The sequence below is a fragment of the Macaca thibetana genome, chromosome 1, assembly GCF_024542745.1.
Source record: "Macaca thibetana thibetana isolate TM-01 chromosome 1, ASM2454274v1, whole genome shotgun sequence".
Lineage (NCBI taxonomy): Eukaryota > Metazoa > Chordata > Mammalia > Primates > Cercopithecidae > Macaca > Macaca thibetana.
Genome location: NC_065578.1, coordinates 98,082,727 through 98,106,703, shown reverse-complemented (window position 1 = coordinate 98,106,703; position 23,977 = coordinate 98,082,727). Strand labels below are relative to the sequence as shown.

The window sequence follows — 23,977 nt, the reverse complement described above, 5'->3', positions numbered from 1 at the left end:
CATGTCATATAAAAGCATTTCTCAATGTCAAAAAATAAGACAATTTTTCTATTTCAATGTTAAAAAAACCCTATAACATAAGTAGATTTTTATGTCAGTATTTACTAATAATTTTAATTGTCTTTTTTGTTAATACTAGAGGTAACACTCTATTATCCAGCTTGATTGATATACACAATCCAAAGTTAATCAAATATTCTGTTTAAACTGAGCAAAATCTTTTAAGCATATAACTCTTTACCTGTTTATTGAGAAAACTGTAAAGTATATACTTAAGGTGATTCCAATGTAAATGTTTAACTTTCAGTCTCATATCTTCTTTGGAAAGTGTGTGACACAAATAAACAAACATGAATAAAATAAATTTTGAACACTGTAACCACATAGCTATTGAATCTGTGTTTCCTTTTGATCACACTAGCTACCTGTAAAACTACAGCAGGCTATCAGTTCAGAGTGTGCTAGAGCATATTATCAGGACCCTCAAGGATACGAACATAAAGCTTTATCTTTAAAACTCATGGAAATAAAGTATTCTTTTTAGAGTACACTAAGTTTAAATCTGGAGTCTTTTAACATCATTTTCTCAAAATATTTGTCATAACTTTCCTTATTGCTCTTGACCAATAAATAAACAAACACCACTGTCTCTGCAAAAAAGAGCTGTAGCTCTTTCCTATAGGTCCTCACAATTTTCTTTGTTTATACAACATCCAATCCCCTTTCCAAATACAGGCATGTGTCATTTAACAATGGGGATAGAAATGCAGCCTTAGGAAATGTTGTCATCGTGTGAACATCATAGAGTTCACTTGCACAAACCTAGATGGTATACCCTACTTCACACATAGGCTATATGGTACAGCCTATTGATCCTAGGCTACAAACCTGTACATGTTACTGTACTGAAAACTGTAGGCAGGGCTGCAACACATGATTAGAAAAGGTACAGTAAAAACACAGTGTTACAGTCTTAGGCAGTCCATCATTGACCAAAACATTCTCACACAGCACACGACTACATAACATTGGCTATAGTTTCTGCTAGTGCCTGTCCCTTTCTGTACCTGCATTTCCAGCCTTTATATCTACTCTGTGAGCAATCTAATATTCAAGATTGCACGTCTTTCCTGCCAGAGTTGGTTTCCACTACTTGTAACCAAGCTCCCTGAGACAGATGCTATTATAGCATTAATAGCTTAATATGGTTTTTTTTCTTCAAGTAAAAGAAGGTTTCTAAATTATTATCTTTGGATTGTTTATGCTTCGTGTTTATTTCTTCTAATATAATCTAAATGGGAGATTTTGTTCAGGATTGAGGCTCAACATAGCTGTTGTATTATCAAACAATAACATTACTCACCATTAATTAAGACTAACTTAATTCTATTTAGTTTAGTATCCTGACAGGAAAGACCAATATGATACAAACTGAATTCACTAACAACAGACCACCAGCAAATTGCTGTAATAACTGTCTCTATAAATATGAAAAAAGTCAGAGGCTATGCCATTCATTAATGTATTTATTTTGTAAATAGAGTTCCTACTCTCCAACCTCCAAGGAGCTTAATCTATTGAAAATAGACAAGCAATCAAGATTTTGGAAAAGAGAAATAATATCTATTTATAAGGCAGAATGTATTAAGCATCAGATGATTCGAAACACTAGTATGGAGAGCACAGACTGGAAAAAATTAATTCGAGCTGAGGATTGAAGAAGGTTCTTAGGGATGATGAGTAACAGAAAAGATTTTATTTCACTACCCTAACAATAAGTACACAAAAGTAGAAAAATACACAGTAAGTTCACATAGTGGCAAGTGGACCAACCTAGATCAGTGCTTCTCAAATTGTATGGTGGAAACAAATCACCAGGAATCCTGTATAAATCAGATTCCAATTCACTGGGTCTGAGATGCCATTTGTAACCAGCTCCCAGGTGACGTAACAGTCATGGAACTGAACAGTGAGGCTCTCCAGGAAAGAGAGTGATAGTGAAGGAGAAGGCTGACAGCCTGATCATCAACAGCTGTGAATGGCAAAAGGTGATCAGAGCTGTGTGCTCTGGAAACGCTGATTTGCTGGGAACATATAGAATGGAGGCAGAATATTAAGAGAATGAGGACCTTATGAGGCTATTTTAATAGTTCTCAGAGGTAACCACATAACCACTCCAAACATAGGAGAGGAAACTGAAAGAAGGCACTAATTTCAGAGATACTAAAAAGGCAAAAATGATGGGGGACATTCAGATAAATGAACAGACATGAAGAGTGCATGAGAGGGATGATTAGAAGGTAAACACTGAGGATTTTATCCTGGACACCTAAGGAATTATTACATCACTAGGAGAAAATTAAATGGAAAAGACAACGGGTTTGGGAAGAGAAATTAAGAATTGGAGAATGTCAGAACATAGTCCAATTTGGAACTAAACTGAAGGGATGAATAGGCCCATCTAATTAAGACTTTCCACTGCTCTTATGGTTAAATTTAGTAAGTTAAAAATTCATTGGAACAGGCTCTTAGTAGTAAAAAAGGACAGTTCAACTGTCACACCCTCCTCTCCTCTGGGACAGTTAGTCATCCAGCTTGTTCTAGAACATTTTTAGTGACAGAATTCATGATCCTGTTGGGTAATCCCTTTCATTTTAGAACCTTTAATTATAAATCTATTTTCTGAATAAGCCTGAAACTTCTCTGTATTTTTTCACCCAATGGTCCTAGTTTTGCCCTTCAAAACTGTAAACATTTAATCCACCTGGATCATAATAAGTCTTCATAAGGAGTTATTAAAAGAATTAACCCATCTCTTCCAAGCTAAATCACTTTTTGTTCTTCCCCAGACTTTCCACATAGGTTAGTTTCCTCATGGTTACCAGAACATATTATCAGTGAAATCCCTTAGTTGATTCTCTTTCATGGATAGCAAATATGTAACAAGACTGTTACTACTTCCTGTGCCAATGGAAGATCTTGTTAAAGGATCTAAGCCCTCTAAGTCCAGACCAGATTTCAGCTCCATCTTAATACAGTATTCCAAAGAATCCATAACAAGGCACTGGCATCTGAAATTGAGACCATATTCCTCTGCCATTTTTTGATATCGACTGTTAACTCTCCTTTAAAAATGCTGAGAGTGGAATGGATCTTCAGAAGTGGGATGGACGGTTCAAATTACATTAAATTTAATACCCTATATGACCTTGAAAATATGGTGTTTAAATTCAATACCATGTCATTTGTGTATACTGGTTTTTCAGTCACTGAAAACCACTAGGCATTTTTGCACATAAAATGGTCCTATACAAGGTCTCCCCAAACTTATTCTGAAGTTTCCTTATTTTTTTTGGTTTTATTGTTGATCACATATGCTACCCCAAAAAGAGAAACTTTGAGCTTTTCACCTTTCTACTTCACCTACCTAGACTTCCTCCCCAAGGAGAAATATAAAAGAATACTTAACCTATAAGGAGGCTATAATGGCACAGAGTGAAATTTTTTTGTAAGAGAAATATAAATAGTCCTGGATCAACCCTATTTTGTTTTATTGTTTTGTTTTTTTTGTTTGTTTGTTTTTTCCTAACCATCAAAATAGTAAGGCCCACTAAGACAAGATCAGGATGTAGGCCTTAGGGAAAGGGGAACACATATATTAAGTCATGTAATCGTCATGTTAGTATTTATCCTCATTTTACAGATGAAAAATCTGACGCATTGACATTAAGTAACTTGCCTTAGGCAACAATGCTAGTAAGCAGTGCAGCCAGGATTTCAAATGCAGGCAATGTAGTTAGAGTCCCTACTCCTGCACAGGTGCGGTGGCTCACACCTGCAATCCCAGCACTTTGGGAAGCCGAGGTGGGCAGATCACCTGAGGTCAGGAATTTGAGACTAGCCTGGACAACATGGCAAAACACCATCTCTACTAAAAATACAAAAAATGTATATATACAAAAAAAAAAAAAAAAAGAATTGCTGGGTGTGGCAGTGTGCACCTGTAGTCCTAGCTACTGGGGAGGCTGAGGTGGGAGGATGGCTTGAGCCTTGGGAGGTGGAGGATGCAGTGAGCCAAAATCATGCCACTGCACTCTAGGCTGGGTGACAGAGTGAGACCCTGTCTCAAATAAAAAGAAATGAGAGTTTCTACTCTTAACCACTAAGCTTATATCTTAATGGTATTTTTACTTACAATGACTAATGGAGCTTTCTTCAGAACTTCATATTTATGCCAATTAAATTTCATAGTCTACTCCTGAATACAATGTTCTAACTTATCAAAAGATTTGGAAAGCCGATTATGATATACAGACTATTAGCTATTGTTATAGTTACTACTGCTGTGTAACAAATCATCTGAAAACTTAGTCATATAAAATGATTTTATTGTTTTAGATTTTATTATGCCCACTAGTTCAGGCAGGAATTCAGGCAGCACACAGCAGAAATGTCTTGTCTCTCCTCCATTATACATGAGGGCTCAACTGAAAAGACTTGATGGCTGAGGGCATGTGAATGCTGGAGGCTGAAATCATGCAAACATCTTCACATGAAAGCCTGCCACTTAATGCTGGATAGTGCCAGGGCCTTCAGCTGGGGCTGCTGACCAAGCATTTACATGTGGCATCAATGTAACACGGGTTTCCTAACATGGAGGTTTTAGGTTGCATTTCTTACATGGTGCTCCAAAAAGCACAGTGTCCCACTGGACAACATGAAACCTACATTCCCTTTCATGATCTAGCCTGGGAAGTTGCACAGCATCACTTCCACCATATCCTATAGATCAAAGCAGTCATAATCCCACCCAAGTTCAAGGAAAGCAGCATTTATTCCATCTCTCCATAGGAGAGTGGCAGGTCACATCATAGAAGAGCATATAGAATGAGAGATACTGACACAGCCACCTTTATTGAAAGGAACTCTCCACATTTTTGTACTATGTCCTATGACCCCACCCATCTATTTTCTGTGCCCTAGGAGGCTGGCACCTATGGATGACATCACCTTAGCAAGATCACTCAATGAGGAGTGCAAGCAGGAGAACCAAGGGTAGGAGAAGAGGAATTCAGGGAACATACCCCTTATTTCCTCCTGCTTTGGCACATTTCTGGCAGTAGCTACCTCTCTCTGTAAATACACTTCCTGAAGAAGTGTCCCCATCTCCACAGCTCCAGGTCTGACTGGTTTCCAGCAATGCTATTTCCATTTCTTGTCCCTTTAAAGCTAGGGATGCTAACAGTTTTTTGCCACTACAACTCTCTAAATGCCTCAGTATTCCTTGTATGTTCACTAAGTCTGCCAATAATTCCATAAATAGTCCCCACATTCAACTCTCATTTAAATCATTGGAGAGAATTCTGATTTTTATCACGGTGATGACTGATACAGGCACACAACAGAAACCAAATAGAGACTGTTCAGAGAATATATGTGAGAAATTAGTAAGCAGGACTTCCTGATCTTTGTCTAATTATTTGATAGATGAATAGTATAATTATGCTGCTCCATCACTATACTGAATTTCCAAATTGACAAACAAAAAACATATATATATAAAGACATGTATACATGTGTATGTTAGATGTCTCAACTTTATTCTTTCAAGAATAACCTTTTCAGCTGGGCGCAGTGGCTCACGCCTATTATCCCAGCACTACGGGGGGCCGAGACCGGTGGATCACCTGAGGTCAGGAGTTCGAGACCAGTCTGGCCAACATGATGAAACCCTGTCTCTACTAAAAATACAAAAAATTAGCCAGGCATGGTGGTGCATGCCTGCAATCCCAGCTACTCAGGAGGCTGAGGCAGGAGAATCGCTTGAACCTGGGAGGCAGAGGTTGCAGTGAGCCAAGGTCGCGCCACTGTACTCCATCCTGGGCAACAAGAGCAAAACTCCATCTCAAAAAATAAATAAATAACCTTTTCTGAAGAAATGAGTGATTTTTTTCTCAAAAGCCTTGCTTAATTAACTCTGATTTACCATAAACACAATCTTAAGTCTTTCATTATTCTTATAAAACATGTTAGCTTCTATTGATCATGTTTTTTTCAAAGTGTTTATAAACAACATATTAAATAATTCACTTCATGGCTTTTTTGGAGATTGAAATGAAACCTACTGTTCAGTACCTTCCAGAACTTCCTTTTTGCCCATTATTTGTAAAAACAATATTTACCTATTTCTAGCTTCAGGGAACCATTCCTGCATTTCATGACTTCTCAAAGATAACTAGTAGTGATGAGGATGATTACATCTGTAAGTTCCCTGATTATCCTAGATGATATATATCTTACTTTATGATCCTGAATATCTTTAAAGAGGCCAATTAGAGCTATCACTTACTACCAGATAAGCATCTCAGTGCTTCATTGTGGCCTAATCACTACTCTGTATCCACAGCTGTTTCTTCCATACAGTATTCAATAAAAATAAAGGCAATTTATTTTAATTTATTGTTTTTCCCCCAAAGAGGAGAATTTTTTCCTTTAAATGTGAAGAAATTGGCCCTTTTTCTCCAGTTAAATTTTTTGGAAGCCTCATCTCATTTTGACCTAGTTTTAAAATAATTCTTAGGCTCTTGTTACCATTTGTATCTCTTTTATTTTCTTTTTATTTTTATTTTACTGTTTTTGTATGATTGGTTCTGTTCTCTTTCTAACATCTATACTTGCTCTTTTAAATCAATGTCCTCTGCATTCTCTTGAGGTTGGCATCATTTTCTGCTCACTGGATTATATGAAAATTCAGAACAACTCTGTTTTACTTTCCATCCCTCTTGATTTGTATTGCCATTTAGAGTTTCTGTCCCATCTTCCCACCTGAACTGTAAAATTGTGATAGCAAGAACTAAATCTTGTATTTCTTTTTTTAATCATACTTAACACAAAAATATGTATTTGTCATGTACTTGTAATATGTTGTGGAAAAAAAAAAAAGAAATAATACGAAGTTTTTTGTTTTTCTTTTGAGACCGAGTCTCATTCCATCACTCAGGAGGGAATACAGTGGTGTGATCTCAGCCCACTGCAACCTCTGCCTCCCAGGTTCAAGTGATTCTCCTGCCTCAGCTTCCCCGGGTTGCTGGGATTAAAGGCTCCCACCACCACACCCAGCTAATTTTTATATTTTTAGTAGAGATGGGGTTTCACCATGTTGGCCAGGCTGGTTGCGAACTCCTGACTTCAAGTGATCTGTCCGCCTCAGCCCCCCAAAGTGCTGGGAAAATTCATACTCTTTAAAAAGCTTCTGGAAGAGGGCACCAGGCACATATTCATAAATAATCTAAGGGAATAAGGAGACTAAAAAGGTGAATGTAAATTGAATATGCAGGTTGCCAACCTCAAAGTACTAAAGGGGAGGACAGTCTGCTTCGTAAGTAATTGTGAGATTCCATCCTAGGGTAGGCTGAACAGCAGTGGTGTTTGCTTTATAGAAGAGCAGGCAAGGAAGGGAGTAGTGGAAAGGGAAGGCCACGTGGAGCAGCCTTTCTTAAATTTGCTTGCTTAACTACAGATAACGGTTGAGAAATTCAACTTACTGAAATGGATAAAAGTGGCTAAGTTTAAACTTTTCCAACTATTCTTTTTGGATTTTCACTAATATTATTATCTTTGCCTTAATCTATGTGGGCAGTTTCTACAGACGTTGTTCTTAACTTTTTCCAAGCATCCAAGACGCGCAGTTAACACGAAAAAGCAGGGTGGACCCAGGTGTACGGGCTCATAGAGTTTGGAAGGTCCACTTTTAAAAGAATACAAAATTAGGTGGAAAAACAAATTATTCAGATGAGAAAAGAAATCTCAATAAATGATTGGAGCCATGGAGATCTACATTCCTTAGTCTGAGAGAGCTTTAGGCAATTCACCAGAAATGCTTATTTAGAAATGCTTCTGGTTGGGACCTGTCATTTCCTTCCCACCTAGAACATCTGCAACTCCAGTAACCCCCAACACGCCCAGAGGTCTAAGCAAACGAATAGCGCTGAAGCTTCAATTTCATTAGCTTCACCTTAGATCTGCCTCTGACGAGAGGACCTCATTTAAACATCGATTCTTAAGAGCCAGCTAGGACACTTAGAATCTGGGGAAAGAGAAACCGCTTGACAGGTTTAAAACAATCCCAGGCACTTTGGCTCAAGTCTGTAATCCCAAACCCTTTGGGAGCTGAAGGTGGTAGAACCCCTTGAGGCCAGAAGTTTGAGTCCAGCCTGGACAAAAAAAAAAAGAAAAACAGAAAGAAACCCCGATTTTTCTGATACAATATTGCCATTTCCAACATCCCATCCATTCCATTTTGAAAGTTGCACAATGCATCACCATAGACTAATATTTCTTGTCTAAACAGCAATGTAAAGAAGAAAAGAGAGTAAATCACTAACTGGCCAATTGTTGATCTGAACATAAAGTATGTGTGGAATATAAAAAGGCAGCGTTTACCTTTTACAACTAAATATAAAATAATTCCATTGTTTTACTATTTAATAGAAAAGTCAAGAGCACAAAACTGTGATAGTCTGTTTAAATATTCGGAATACAAACCTGGGCCTATCATTCCATGTAACCCGAAGTAGAAATAAGTTTTACATACTCCTTTTTGGAGTCAGAGTATGCATGTTCACTTCCTAACTTGGATTTGCTCTCCCAGAGTAAATGCGGTGGTTAAGAGGTCGTTTGCTTTACCTAACATCTCCAGGTAACATTAAAATGAACAGGCTTCTTAGTAATTAATACAGCGTTGTGATCTGAACTCAGTTCTTCTCTCAGCAGCAACTTGAGAAACTGGAGCGACATTCAACCTCCCTGCAAGAAAGGTATTTTTCTTTTCTAAAACCCTTTAAGAAATTACAGCCACCAGTCTACACGTACCAAAAGTCTACCACTAGCCCACACAAGTCAATTTCCCTCCAACTGTAAAATAAGGAAAGAAGAGCCTTTGGTCCTAAATTTCCCGGGGGCAAGGAAAAACGAAAGCGCCGGCTGTGGGTTGGGGGCAGTAGCTGACCATCTGAAAAATTCTTAGCTCCTCAGCGGAGGAGCTTCCTGTTAGAAACAACCGTTTTCTCCTGTTCAGGGAGATTTCCTCGAACCTATTCCCACAGGACCTGAGACTTACCTCGGGTGTCACCCAAGTCTCAAATCCACAACCAACAACACTAAATTAAGAATAATTTCTCTAAACTCGGCTAATCTCTCTCCCAGAGTTCAGGGCTGGCCTCGCCCGAAAAGCAGCTGGCGGGGGCGGTTTCGAGCCACTAGCCTCCCAGGTTCGGGAGCTGCCGCGAGGAGATGTCTGTGTCAGAGAAGCAGAAAGGGAAAACAAATCACAACTTTGCAGACTCCACGAAGCCACAGCCCCGCCACACGGAAGGTCAAAGTACGGAGGAGGGAGCGGCTGCGGTTTGAGGCCCCGAGGCGACGCGGCCCCGGCTGCGGCCAGAGCTGGCAGGCGGGATCCAGCAGCCCGGGGGACCTCACCCGTCCCCAGCTCAGAGCCGCCGCCCCGGGAGGGCGAGCGCGCCAGAGGCAGCCGTCGGCGCAATGCTGGCAACTCCCGGAGTTGCCTTGGAAGTTTCCCGGGACTCGCCGCCGCCGCCCTCACCTTGCTGAACACCTCCAGGTCGTCCTCGTCCTCGTCCAGATCCAGCACCTCCGCCTGCAACAGCGCGGAAGAGCCGCTGCTGCCCGGGAAGGGGGCGCTGCCCCCCGGGCTCTCCCCGTCGGCGCCCCCGGCCGGGAGGCCCGAGGAGCGCGCCTGAGATGCCCGGCGCTCGCCCTCCATCCCGAGAGTGCGCGCCCGGCTGGCCGCCACCGCCGCCGCCAGCCCGGCTCCCCCGAGCGTGCCCATTGGCTCCCGCGTCTCCTGCGCCTCCCCGGCCGGCCCCGCTCCAGCCCCTCGCCCGCTGCGCAGACGCGGAACTGCCGGGACCAGCGTCGGCCCGGGCCGGGCGCATCCCCACCTGGCCTGAGGCGGGCTGGAGGGGCGGGACTGGAACTCTCGGACTCCGGCTAGGGTGGAGAAAGAGTTGGCTGTCCCCTGGAGAAGAGGAGAGGCGCAAAGGTAGGAAGTGGGCGTCCTCGCATTGACCCAGTCGGGGGCCACCGAGTGACCGTTTCCGCGGTGGCGGGGTCGGGGAAGAAGCCACGGAGCGAACCGTCCACTTCGCGGGATCCACAGAGAGGCTGGAAGGCACCCGACCCAGCCTGCCAAGAGAGAAAAAACAGCAATAACAATACTGTATTTCCTCTATTCAGTGGTTGCCTTTCTTCTTGGTGGTGATTTTCGCGCTAATGTAAAAATAAAGACATGAAAACTTCCCCTGTTTCGTTAATTGATTTTTGACCCAGTGACTGGCCTGTGCGGTCATTTCACTGTCGAGCCAGGAAAGCTGAGCTTTACAAACTATTTTCAGCCACTTTCAAATGCATCTTTACTCCTGGATGTCTTCCTGAAGTTAATGAGCAGAATGTTACCAAGACCCAAGGACAACTAGCAAGTCTGGAAAATTGCCGCCGAAAAATAATCTTCAGTCCTTGCACTGCCAAGGCAAAGCTTTAATTATTTAACTGCTTATTATTCAAAAACAAAACTAAGTTCCAAAAACAATGGAAAATTGAGCCCACGTTGATATATTTTTAAATTTATCTTCAGGTTTCATTATTTACTTCCGTCAGCCCCACCTCTTTTCTGCAGGCCCATTTAAAAATGTTTAAATACATTGAGCTCTATGTAAGAATTCCTTATTTGGGAAAATAGAGAATATCTTTATTTCTGATTAGAGGCAAAGCCTTAATAATGTATTTTCTCCTATCATTCAAATGTATTCCCGTTGATTTCAGACATGCACCCACCCTTCAGTCAGGTTGGTCACTGCCCCATGAATATCCAAATTTGTTCCTGTGCTTGATGATTTCTGTACTTTAAATGCCATCTCCTGCCCATCCTTCAGAAATTAAATATAGTCCCATCTCTTTCAGAAAGACTTTCTAAATGACTGTTCTCAATTTAGCATTTAATTTTATTCCGTCTTGCAGATTGTATTTGTTTCATGTACAAGTTTTACATTCCTTAGTAAATGATAACATGTTCAGGTTGGGGATCCTGGTATGTATTAACCACAGTATCAGATGTACTCTCAAAACGCTCTCTGCTAAGGTCTGTAAAGAATATAAGTTATTAAAAGACTTTATTTTTTCCTTGATAAACTTATTCTGGCTAGGAAGGAAGATTCAAGGTTTTCTAATTGCAATCTGAACCAGGAAATTCTTAATAATGCTGTAACTCACAGAATTGCCAGAAACCATAGAGAATGGGCTCAGAAAATGGGCAGAATAAAGCAAGGCTGCACAGCTTGGATTATAGCCAAAAACTAGGCCACAGAACCAATGGTACAAACATTGCTGCTACCATTGCCTGATACTGGATGTCACACCATCTTCACCAGTGTAAATATTGTCATTAACACTGATGTTACTGGACTCCAGTTGCTGTCCCTGACAGCAGTACCACAGCTGCCTCTGAGAACTTCTCTGCTATTACTGCCATTAACATGTCTCCACCGTCCTGTTTCTCTGTATTGATTTTTCTAGTATTAAAACCCTGGAGAGTATGTGTGCTTGGCCAATCTGGCCACGTTTCATGGAAATTTCTAAGGCAGAGAAAGTTCTAAACATAGAAATGTCATATTAATGCTTGTCAACCAAAAAAGAAGAACAATAGGAAGAAGAGGGAAGGATGAGGAAGAGGAGTAGGGAAAACCTGACTATAATTTGCCTGTTTGGCTATCCAACATTAGTATTGCCTTTCTTCACATACTCCCCCTACTTGCATGCTTTGAGCACCTAAGCATGCAGTTCACAGCCCCCTAAAGGGAGAAAATTCCAAACCTACTCATTAGTACAACTCCAAAGCAATATGTCTACTCCTCCTGTAGTCTCAGCTTCCCATTAAGTGGGACTGTCACTGGGTTGATTTTTTGTGTTTTTTTGGTTTTCGTTTTTATTTTTATGAGACAGAGTCGCACTCCGTCACCCAGGCTGGAGTGCAGTGACGCGATCTCTGCTCACTGCAACCTCCACTTTCCGGGTTCAAGCAATTCTCCTGCCTCAGTCTCCTGAGTAGGTGGGACTACAGGCACACGCCACCACACCCAGCTAATTTTTTGTATTTTTAGTAGAGATGGGGTTTCACCAGCATAGTCCAAAACTTTGAGTACAAGTATAATATTAAGAGGAGCACTACCCACTCCTGTCCTGTTTAAGAGAAATCATATCATACATTAATTTATGGTTTCATGAATATACATCTTGTGGAAAAGCTTTCTCTTCTTGTACTTTCCAGATGGGATCTCTTCAGACCATAACTTGGTCTTTAATATTCCATTCCACCATCTATGAAGTCTGCTGTTTCTAGTAATGGGTTTTGTGATGAGACAAGTTACCCCATGAGCATTGCCCAAAGGCTTTACTTCTTTTGCTAGAAAGTGATTTAACTAGTTAGAAAAAAATATAATGTGCAAAATCTGATGAGGAATAGACCAGTCAATGAGTTCATGGACAAGCGTGTTAAGGGAAATCTGATGAGCAGAATAAGCAAAGACAATTTGACTTTTCCACTAAAGACAAATCATGGCATCCTGCAGTGTGGCAGGGTAAGGGCCCTGTGTAGTTGCTGCTGTGGCAAGCTGAGTGCTGAGCAATGGAAGTAGCCAATTATCCTTTAGTGAGGGGAAATCCTTATTTTTGAGCCAATGCATAGTATAAATCCCTGCCAACATGGCCACTTGGTATGTGAAGCCATAGAACAAGCACTGGAGTTTCTAGAAAAGCAGTAGGATTAACATCCACAGGAGAATAAGCATTATTGTCCAACTTATTTTAATGTTATAAATTCATCAAATGAAAAGGCTTTTTTGGAAAATATTGTTGTGGGCTACATACAAATACGCTTTTATTCTGGGGCCATTGCAAGAAACTCACCCACATACATTTTCTCCAACCTTCTTGACCCTGAGATCCTACCTTGTTTCTTCTAAGTCCCATCAAGTCAAACCTCTAGCCTTTGTCCTGGAAACAGCATAGAATCCTCATTCTAACCCCTTTGAAGCATAGTGGGCACTGTTGTATACCAAGGGGAGGATGTCCCTCGTCCACTGCCCTTTTGCACTGCAATAACTACTAACTGATTCCCGCAAATGATAAAGATCCATCTGTAAACCAGATTTGGAGTTTTTACCCCTTAGTTAACTGTTCAGATAAAACTCCCTATGAGATTATAGGAGTAGAACTGCTGGGAGCAAGAGCTAAATGCTCATGCAATGTTTCCTTATAGGACCACTTTCAAACATAACATTTCCACACAAACATGGCTTGCTGAAGGAAGGCTCGTTCAATTTTAGTATTTTTTTCATTATAGCACCCATTTCATGAGGAGCTGCTTGGATCACATGGTCACCTGATGTCACATGCTTATGTATCTAGTTGATACGGTTTGGCTATTTGTCCCCTCCTACAGTTAGGTTGAAGTGTGATCCCATATGTTGGAGGTGGGGCCTAGTGGGAGATTTTTGGGTCATGGAGGAGGATCCCTCATGAATGGCATTGTGCCCTCCCTGTGGTAGTGAGTGAGATCTTGCTTTATTAGTTCACACAAGAAATGATTGTTTTTAAAAAAGGAGCATAGCATCTCTCTCTCTCTCTCTCTCTGACTCTTTTCCTGAATCTCTCTCACTCACTCCCTCTCTTGCCCTATGACATGCCTGTGCCGCCTTTGCCTTCTGCCATGAGTGTAAGCTTCCTGAGGCCTCACTAGAAGCCAAGAAAATGCTGATGCCATGCTTTTACAGGCTACAGAACTGTAAGCTAAAATAATCTCTCTTTTTATAAATTACCCAGCCTCGGGTATTCCTTCCTAGCAACACAAAACAGACTAACACACTCGTCTTTGCCAGAACCTGATAACAAGCTAAGGGCTGATTTCTTAAATCTATCAGAGAGAGCACATTTTGCTCTATAACATTAGTCTTTTGATTTTCTTTCAGAACTTGTCATAGGCCCCAGAGAGTATCCTTATTCTCTATAGTCTCATCAGTAATATTAACAGCGAAAGGTTGGCCAGGAATGGTGGCTCACACCTATAATCCCAGCACTTTGGGAGGCCAAGGCAGGTGGATCATGAGGTCAGGAGATCAAGATATCCTGGCTAACACAGTGAAACCCCGTCTCTACTAAAAGTACAAAAAATTAGCCAAGCGTGGTGAGGGGAGCCTGTAGTCCCAGCTACTTGGGAGGCTGAGGCAGGAGAATGGCATGAACCTGGGAGGTGGAGCTTGCAGTGAGCCGAGATCTCGCCACTTCACTCTAGACTGGGCGACAGAGCGAGACTCCGTCTCAAAAAAAAAAAAAAAAAAAAAAAAAAAACAGTGAAAAGTAGTGAGTGTCTACTTGAGTCACACATTCTTATAAGTGCTTTATGTATGGTCACTCATTTAATCTTCACAAACACTTTATGATGTATATGCTATTTTTACCATCCCCATTTTACAGATAAGGAGACTGATGAACAGAGAAGTTTAGTAATTTACCCAAGTTAAGTAATAAGTGGGAAATAATTTACACCTCACTGAAAAGAATGTTACATATGTTGTCTTAAAAAATAGAAAAGAGGCCAAATATGGTGGCTCATGCCTGTAATCCCAGCGTTTTGGGAGGTTGAAGCAGAAGGATCACTTGAGACCAGGAATTCAAGACCAGCCTGGGCAACATAAGGAGACTCCATTGCTTTTTAAAAAAAAAAAAAAAAAAAAAAAAAAAAAGCCTTTTTTTTTAAATGAGCTGTTGTTGGTGGCGCATGCCTGTAGTCTCAGCTACTAGGGAGGCTGGAGTGTGAGAATTGCTTGAGCTCAGGAGTTTGAGGCTGCCCTGAACTGTGATTGTGTTGCTGCACTCCAGACTGGTGACAGAGTAAGACACTATCTCTAAAGAAAAATAAAATAGAAAGGAGGATTTATAAGGATATTCTGGGATTCTCAGCTCTTGGAATTTAGCAGAACAGATAATTCTAAAATTCTTCCACTACCAGTCCTGAAGAACTGTAACAAGAATCTTTAAATTCACAGTTGAATTTGCAAAAAAGTAATTAACTTTCAGGAGACAAGAAACAAAGTAACCGTATGTGAGAAGATGAAATTGGTAAATATTTGGGCTGCTAGTCTGCCTGTCCCCAGGGTGGAACATGTAGGATTGGTCTCAATAATCTAAAGGTTTGCATTTGAATTATCATAGGAATAAGGGAAATACAAACTTATAAGATACTCGGTCAATAACAGTACTCTTTTGGATCAGCCTGAGCTCCACATAGGAAAGATATCTCCCCAAAAATCTTACTCATGGTTTGGGAAGTCACAATTCAAAATATTAAAAGTGTTCTTGAGTTAGTGATATAACTGGGATCTCTGGCATAATCAAATAAAAAGATCTCTTTCTCAGCTCACTCTAGACAGTTTCAACAGATAAAACTATACTGCAGATGAGATCACAATACATAATTTAAAGCATTCAAGGAAACTATCATGGATCAGAATCATCATATGAAACTTTTAGGAGGAGAGCCTCAAAGAACTTTAAATAATCAAACAATATACAGAATATAAATTATTAAATAAATAAAAGAATAACTACAACAGACTATAAAAAGAACCAAAAAGTCTAGAAATGAAAAATATAGTCAGTGTGCTGATTGTTAATTCTTTGCTTCTCTGCTCCAAATGAACTCTCATTGCCTGCTCTGTGATAATGGAGATGAGCCTTATAGATATTTCTCCTTTGCCACCTGGCAAGATGTTAAACATTGTCAGGAGAGGATCTGCAGGGATATTGCAGAAGGAAGGGTTTTTCCTCTTCCTGTTTCTGGTGTGCTCCCTTACCAGTGTCCTGCAGAGAGCTCTTTTTCTCCACTGTTCAATGTGAGGTTCCTGTAGGGCAAAACTTTTTATGGTATTTGACTCACTATCAAACTCACACAGCTGTGTTGGCATAGTCCCAGATATTGTGGGCCTGCCCCCAGCCCAGGTTGCTGTACCCCCTTCCCTCTTCTTAGTCCCAGGCATGGACACACACCAGGGACACTGGAGTCCAGCCATTCCCTGATGTCTGTCAAGCACAGCAGCCAAGAGCTGACCCAGTGCACTAGACTCCTGAAGAGGAGGACTTTGTGAGGCTCCAGAGTCTGATAGTTTCCAACAAGCAGCAGCTTCTCCTGGCATCTAACAAGTTCTGAGGCTCAACACCTATCAGAGGGTAGATTTCCATTAAGTCCTACCATGAGGTACTTCATTGACTTCTCCAACATTCAGGAAGCTAAGGTGGAGCTAAGGTGGTGACATCTGGATCTCACTTCTGGCAAGAGAGGGCTTGTCCGTGGGTACTTATCTCAGCACTAGGGGTAGTGGTCACATTTTATATTATATTTGTGTACTTTTAGAATTATTTTGACTCTCAGCCAATTCTTCATCACTCCAATTCCCTGTTAATAATGCTTTATATTAAATTTTGCCTCCTCAAATGACTGTGATTTTTATCACCTGATTGGACCTGGAACAATACAGAATTGCTACCAGGAATGGTCCCAGAAGATAAACCTGCAAAAAATGGCATTTTGGGAATCTCCTTACAACCAAGTCACTGAGGAAGAAAAACCTCGAGCCTGGCGTAGAGATAGGTCTTCACAGTATTCTAGCACCATCTGAAAAGAGCAGCTGCAGCACTGCAGCCCCATTCAAGGGTAAACATGAAGAACAGTGGTGAAGGAATATTCTCCCAGTGACCAGAACTTCAAGTGTGACATTTGGTCATCTATGTCTGGAGAGTAAGATGGCTGAAAATACAGGTTCATATAATGCATGGGTAGTTGCAAATAGTTTAGTTGGATGGTCAAGGACTTGGAAGGAACTGTTTTAGATGATTAGTCAAAAGGGAGCTTACAGAAGAAGTATGTAGGTTGACTTTTCAGAATGGCCACAGATTAAGATGTTTGTGAATGTGAAATGCCCACCAGAGGGCCACTACTACAGAGGTGGCTTTAAGTGGATAGAGTTATGCACTCTGGGATGTCAGTCAACCTTTCTCCCTAGCCATCATATTCTTTGTTTAATGGATCCACGAACTAAGAGGCTATAGTGGCAGGGATAGAGTCTACACATGGACTCGATAACATGAACATCCCTTTACCAAAGCTGATCTGGCTAATGCAACCATTGAGTACCTAATCTGCCAACAGCACAAACCAGCACTGAGCCCTCAATATGGCACCATTCCTGGGATATAGGGGCCAAGACAGCCAACTGGCAGCAGGTTGATTATGTTGGATCTCTGCCCTCATGAAGTAGGTAGAGATTCATCCTCGCTGAAATGAACACACTCTGGATATAAATATACCCTTCCCTGCCTTTAGTGTTTCTTCCAGCACCACTATTTGTGGATTCACAGACGGTCTTATTCACCACCATTGCATTCCACAGAGCATCAGGTCTGATCAAGGAATTCATTTCATGGTAAAAGAAGTCATCATGGACTCATGCACATAAAATCAACTCTTCTTACTATATATTTCATAGGTTGGAAGTAGCTGGCTTGACTGAAAGGTGGACTGGCTTACTGTAGACTCAGTTATGGTGCCATTTGGAGACAACATCCTGAAATAATGGGGTTCTATCTTAGAGGATGCAGTGTACACTTTGCATCAGAGTCCATTATATGGTGCAGTCTCTCCCATAGGTAGAACACATGGGACCAGGAATCAAAGAGTGGAAGTAGGAGTGACTCCTCTTGCTGTTATACCTAATAATCCCCTTAATAATACACTTGCAGAATTTTTGCTTTCCATCCTACCCCTTCTAGCTCAGAAGTAACTCATGTTTCTTTTGCTCATGACTTACTGGCCAGAAATGATTGCACAGCTCCACTCAACCTAAAGGGGGTCATGAAGTACAATCATACCCTGTGCTCAGTAGTCAGAGGGTCAAAAATACTTGAATAGCACAAATGACAGTTAAAACCTAAAAGCACTTAATTCTAGGTGATTAAAATGAGGTATAGCTAATCTGATGGAGGGGCTATAACCCTAAGCCTGTGATTAACACCCAGTTCTGCAAATGGACAGATCTTTACATGAAACTCCTCATTGGCTTAGAGAACTCAGGCATGTATTTTAAATTATTACCTTCAATTTTCCCGTCAACAAAGTGGAGATAATTGGTAATATATATCCAAAGGTTATGAGAATCAAAGAAACTAATATACGTGAAATCATTTGTGAACTAAAGACCCATATCAATTTTAATTGTGTTATTACTATTACTGTTAATATTATTAATTTCAGTAGTAGCATATGGTTGCCAAATCTGACCCATAATTTCATTTGGACTCTCTAGCAGTAATATTTGGGTTAGTTCTTGTAATGTAACATAATGCTTTGTAGTTTTGACTAGAATATGTGTTTTGTAAAAAGGGTTTCCTTACTATTATGGGAAACTGGCAATTTCAAGTCTTCTGTCATGTACTGTAACAAATAAATAAATGTGTTAGAATAATAAGGTAACATGATTTTAAACATCTTTAGACTAGCAAAACCCAAAGGATATGGAATATGCATGTAATTCCATGACCTATTATGGTCTGCTTTTCTCTTAAACTGGATACAATAATCCTACTACCAAAGGAAGGAATCTAGGAATGATTTTCTTTAAAAACAAAAAGCAAATTTATTATGTAACAAAACTGAAAATACAGAGTAGGGTAAACTCTAAGCACAGTGAGTAATTGTTCGTAAATATTACCCAATTAATTCTATAAATGAACTAAACATGGCTTAATATTGCCAAGCTTTTTTCTAAAGTGTTGATGTTTTTAACTTAAAACAAACATTTAGCTGTTTTTGAAAGCTTCTCAGATTCACTGTACTCAGCTTCCGTGGACAGACTCACAGGACAGATCATTGCTATCCCAGAATTTTATTTAAGTGGTACCAGTATAATGAAAATTTATCTGCAGTTCATTTCATTTCATTTCTATAACAAAAGTTCCTTTGAATGTATTTCATTTAAGAAAACTTTAGAAAAAAATTGTTTTAATAAATCATATACATTTGTTGACGGCCGTAAGTAAAGGTGTTTTAGAATATAGAGGAACCATATCTTAAAAGCAAGACTCTAACATTTATTTTCTTTTTCTTTTTAAAAATAAGACTTATTTACATATAATTCACATGACATACAATTCACTTATTTAAAGCATACAAGTCAATAGTTTTGAGTATATCCACAGAGTTGTACAATCATCACCAAAATCAATTATAGAACATTTTCATCATCCCCAAAAAGAAGCTCTATACCCACTAGCAGTCACTCCTATTTGTCCCCAGTCCCAGTCCCTGGAACTACAAGCCTACTTTTTAATCTCTATATATTTGTCTATTCTTCACATTTCATATCAATGGAATCATATAATTGTTGTCTTTTGTGGCTGGCTTCTTTTATTTAGCTTAATCTTTTCAAGGTTCATCCATGCTGTAGCACATATTAGTACTTCATCCTTTTTATCATGAAATAATATCTTGTTGTATGGATATACCACATTTTATTTATATTTTCATCAGTTAATAGGCATTTAAGTTGTTTCCACTTTTTGGCTGTTATTAATAATGTTGCTATGAATAATTACATGCAAGTTTTTGTATGGACATCTATTTTCATTTCCCATGGGTACATTAGGAGTAGAATTGCTAGGTCATATTGATGACAGCAACGACCCATCTGGAGCAGTTGCTGCAAAGACACTGGCTGCAGCTGGGAAGGCACTTTTGGGGATATGTACTCCACAGGCCAGCTGGAGGTAAGAACAGGCAGAAGCCCTGCCGCTTTCTGAGTTGGAAGGGTGGGAGCCCTACCTGGCTGGGCAAGCTGGAAGTCCCCCTGCCCTGGCAGACTTAGAAATGACTGCTCCCACTGCCCAGGCTCCCCCCTCTCCCAGTGCTGCTCCAATTTCAGAACAAAGTTGAGGCCAAGCCTGGGCACCGTCCTGGCCCAGCTGGGTGTGCATGCACTCAGGGCAGTGCTATCATGCCAGGTTCTTGCTGCCTTGGCCTCCTCTCTGGACTTTGGGTATGATGAGCACCAGTGGGAGGCTGAGGGGAAGCTGAGGGTGACACAGTGTGGGCCTGTGGGCACCCCTCAGCACAAACATCCTGAGTGCCAGCGACATCAGGTTGATGGCAGTGGGAGGCAGACAGGTTCCTGGGCAGAAACGGGTGGGTCCCTGGTAATGCCCCACCTTCAGGCCTGGGATAGCCTGAAGCCTGGGGGCCAGGCTGCCAGTTCCATTGACCAACGTGAGAACTCATGGTGCTTTTTCCCAGCCACACATGGCTGCCCACTGAGCAATCAGCATGTACTTCCTGCCACCTGAAGCCCACAAAAACCCCTGACCCGGCCAGGAAGACCCTGACTCAGGAAGACGTCAGGATGAACTGCCTGCAGAGAGGAGCTACCCACTGTGGGTCTTCTTTAGCTGAGAGCTGAGCAGACATTGAGACGACTTGCCTGTGGATAGGAGCTACCTACTCCAGGTATCTTCTCCACTGAGAGTTGCACAAGGGACAGGACAATCTGCTTGCAGATAGGAGCTACCCACTCTGGGTCTCCTCTCCACTGAGAGCTGTGCTCATTGGGATGACCTACCTGTGGAAAGAAGCTGCTCACTTCAGGTCTCCTAAGAGCTATACTATTGCTCAATAAAGCACCTCATCACCTTACTGACCCTCCAGTTGTCCATGTACCTCATTCTTCCTGGATGTGGGACAAGAACGTTGGACCCACCAAATGGCAGGACTGAAAGAGCTGTAACACAAACAGGGCTGAAACATGCCCCTTGCTTACCATATTGCAGGTGACAAAAAGGAGAGAAGAGAGGAAGAGAGAAGAGCTGCAGCCCTGTGGGGGCCCAGACCTAGGAGTTCCCCAAACCAGGGCTCTGACACCCTCTTTGGGGCTCTGCAGTTTCTGGCATCTGCAAGCTTCCATGCACCACCATGTTCCCTGGTGCCAGCAGTGGAGCCCACTTGCAGTACACCTGGTCCAGCTGCAGGCTCACAGGGAGCTGACACTTGTGCCTGTGCCTGGAGCTGCTTTCCCCACCACGGCCAGTGTGTCTGGACTCGCTCACTCATGCACCCCTCATCACTCCATACCTGGTTCATCCTTGGCAGGCATGGGATTTGGGCCAGTAGTGCAAGCTGAGTACAGCGTTCCAGGCCAAATGGGAAGAACGAGCCCGGTGAGCCCCAGCAAAACTCTGGCAAAGTCACCACAAGCCACAGAGGTTTCCAACTGGCAAAGCAACACCCCAAGGGTCCTGTGACAATGTTTTAACTCTATGTTTAACCTTTAGGGAAACTATCTGATTGGTTTTTAAAGCAGCCATACCATTTTACATTCCCACCAACAGTGTATGAGGATTTCATTTCCTCACACTTTTGATATTACTCGGTATTTTCCTTTTGGTTATATCCATTCTAGTGGATGTGAAATAATATGTCATTGTGATTTGGATTTGCGTTCTCTGATGGTTAGATATTGACAGTGTTTTCATATGACTATTGGCCATTTGTTAATCTTCTCAGTAATGTATCCATTCACATCCTTTCTCTAATTTTTAAATTTGGCCATTTGTCTTTATTATAGTGATATAAGAGTTCCTTAGAATTATAGGTAAAAGTCTCTTATGACTTATATTTTATATATTTTCTCACATCCTATGAGTTGTCTTTTCACTTTCTTGTTGACATCCTTTAAAGTAAAAAAGTTTTTAATTTTGATGATGTTCAATTTGTTTATTGTTTTCTCTTGTACTTTTAGTGTCGTGTGTAAAAATGTTTTGCCTTAATTCTAGATCATTGCTATGGTCTGAATGTTAGTGCCTTCCAAAGTTGATATGTTGAAATCCTGACAACCAGAGTGATGATTTTAGAAGGTGGGGTGGTCTTTGGGAGGTGATGAGATAATTAAAACAGAGTCCTCAAGAATGGAATTAGTGTGTTTATAAAAGAGAAAAGAGAGCCTAGAAAACTAGCTTGTCTCTTCTGACATGTGATGTTATAGTAAAAGTATAACTGTCCATTAACCTGTAAGACCCTCACTAGACACTGAGTTTGCCAGCACCTTAATCTTGGTTTTTCAAGGCTCCAAAAGGAAATCATTAAATTTTTTGGAAATTTTAAAATAACTTTCTGTTTATTTGTAACTACCCCATTATGATATTTTGGTATAGCAGTTCAAATGGACTAAAACAGATAATTGGTACTGAGAAGTGGGGATGCTCCTGTAACAAATACCTAAAAATATGGTAGCAGCTTTGGAACTGGGTAATGGGTAGAGGCTTGAAGCATTTTGAGGTACATTCTAGAAAAAGATTGCATTGCAGTGAACGGAATATTAAAGAAAATTTTGAGAAGAAATAGAAGAGAGGTGTAGAGAGAACCTCAGCCTTCTTAGAGAACATCTAAGTGGTCATGAATATGTTGGTAGAAATATAGATGGCAAAGGCCATTCTGATGAGGTCTTAGACAGAAATGAGGAATATAATATTGGACAATTGGGAAAAGGTCATCCTTATTATAAAGTGACAAAGAACTTGGCTTAATTATGTTTATGTCCTAACCATGTGTAGAAGACAGAACTTTGAGCAATAAAATTGGATATTTGGCTGTGATAATTTTAAGCAAAGAGTTTAAGAAGCAGCATTTTTTTTTAATTGAGTGCTTATAGTAAAATACAAGAAGGGAGATGACTTAATAATGACATAGTTAATCAAAACGGAAGCAAAATGTAAAAATTTGGAAAATTAGCCTACCCATACTGAAGAAAATGAGACAGCTTTTTGGGAGAGAACACAAATGGTGTGACCAAACTTAATGAGTTTAGTATGAATCGACCATCCCAACAAAAGCTAGGTGATATTCATGTAGACAATGGGGAGATTTGTCAATCATCTAAACAGAGGCCAGGACATATTATCCAAGACAATGGAAGAATGACCCTAAAGCCATTTTGGAGGTAATCAAGGCTGTCCCCCTTATTACAGTCCCAGAGTACAAGGGTATGGGAGGCAAAACTATTTCAAAGAAGGAGCCACCACTGATGGTGTCACCTCATGTGGCAGACTTGCTCCCCACATTCAGTCACAGCACTCTGCAGCCACCCCAGGTGCAGCTCCAGTAAGCCAGCTGCAGTGTACATTGTGCTTAGCAAAGCTGTGAGGGTATAGCTACCTCTGTCTAGATTTCAAAGGATGCCCCAGGCAGAGCACTGCTGTTGGGAAGAGCCACCACAGAGACTCCCCACTAGGACAGTGCAGATCCATGGGAGTAGTGCCAACTCCACAATCCCATACAGAGCCAAGAGACTGTGATTACAGCTTGAGAGCACTGCAGGCATCTAACTTCAACCAGTGACAGTTGCAGTATGGGTAGCACCCAGCAAAGCCATGGAGTCAAGCCTGCCCACATTTGGAGGGTGAGATTTCTACACCAGTGGACCTAGAAGGCAGAGCGTCAAAGAAGATTATTCTTGAGCCTTAAGTTTTAATGTTTGCTCTCTTGGATTTTGGACTTAAGATCTGTGACTCTTTTCTTCTTTCTTGAATATTCCCTTGGGAATGAGAAGGTTTGTCCCATTCCTGCCTCACTATTGTATTTTGGATGCTTATAACTTGTTTGATTTTACAGGCTCACCGCTGGAGGAGAATTTCTCTTAGAATTAATTAACCTTGGGTCTCACCGATATTTTATTTAGATAACACCTCAGACTTTAGACTTGAATTGATGCTTGAATGAGTTAAGACTTTGTGGGCTATTGGGATGGAATAAATGTATTTTGCATGCAAGAAAGATGTAAGTTTTGGGAGAACAGTGTGGAATGCTATG

At 40.9% G+C, this 23,977-nt stretch overlaps 1 protein-coding gene across 1 annotated transcript in view; it reads right to left on the bottom strand.

Annotated features, from left to right (window-relative positions):
• Positions 1-23,977, bottom strand: part of SNX7 (sorting nexin 7) — a 485,686-nt gene that overhangs the window by 99,611 nt on the left and 362,098 nt on the right. Inside the window, exon 2 of the mRNA XM_050778514.1 lies at positions 9,605-9,795. Coding sequence (XP_050634471.1) covers positions 9,605-9,784 — 180 coding nt within the window. The 5' untranslated portion in view covers positions 9,785-9,795. The remainder of the gene's footprint in view (positions 1-9,604; positions 9,796-23,977) is intronic.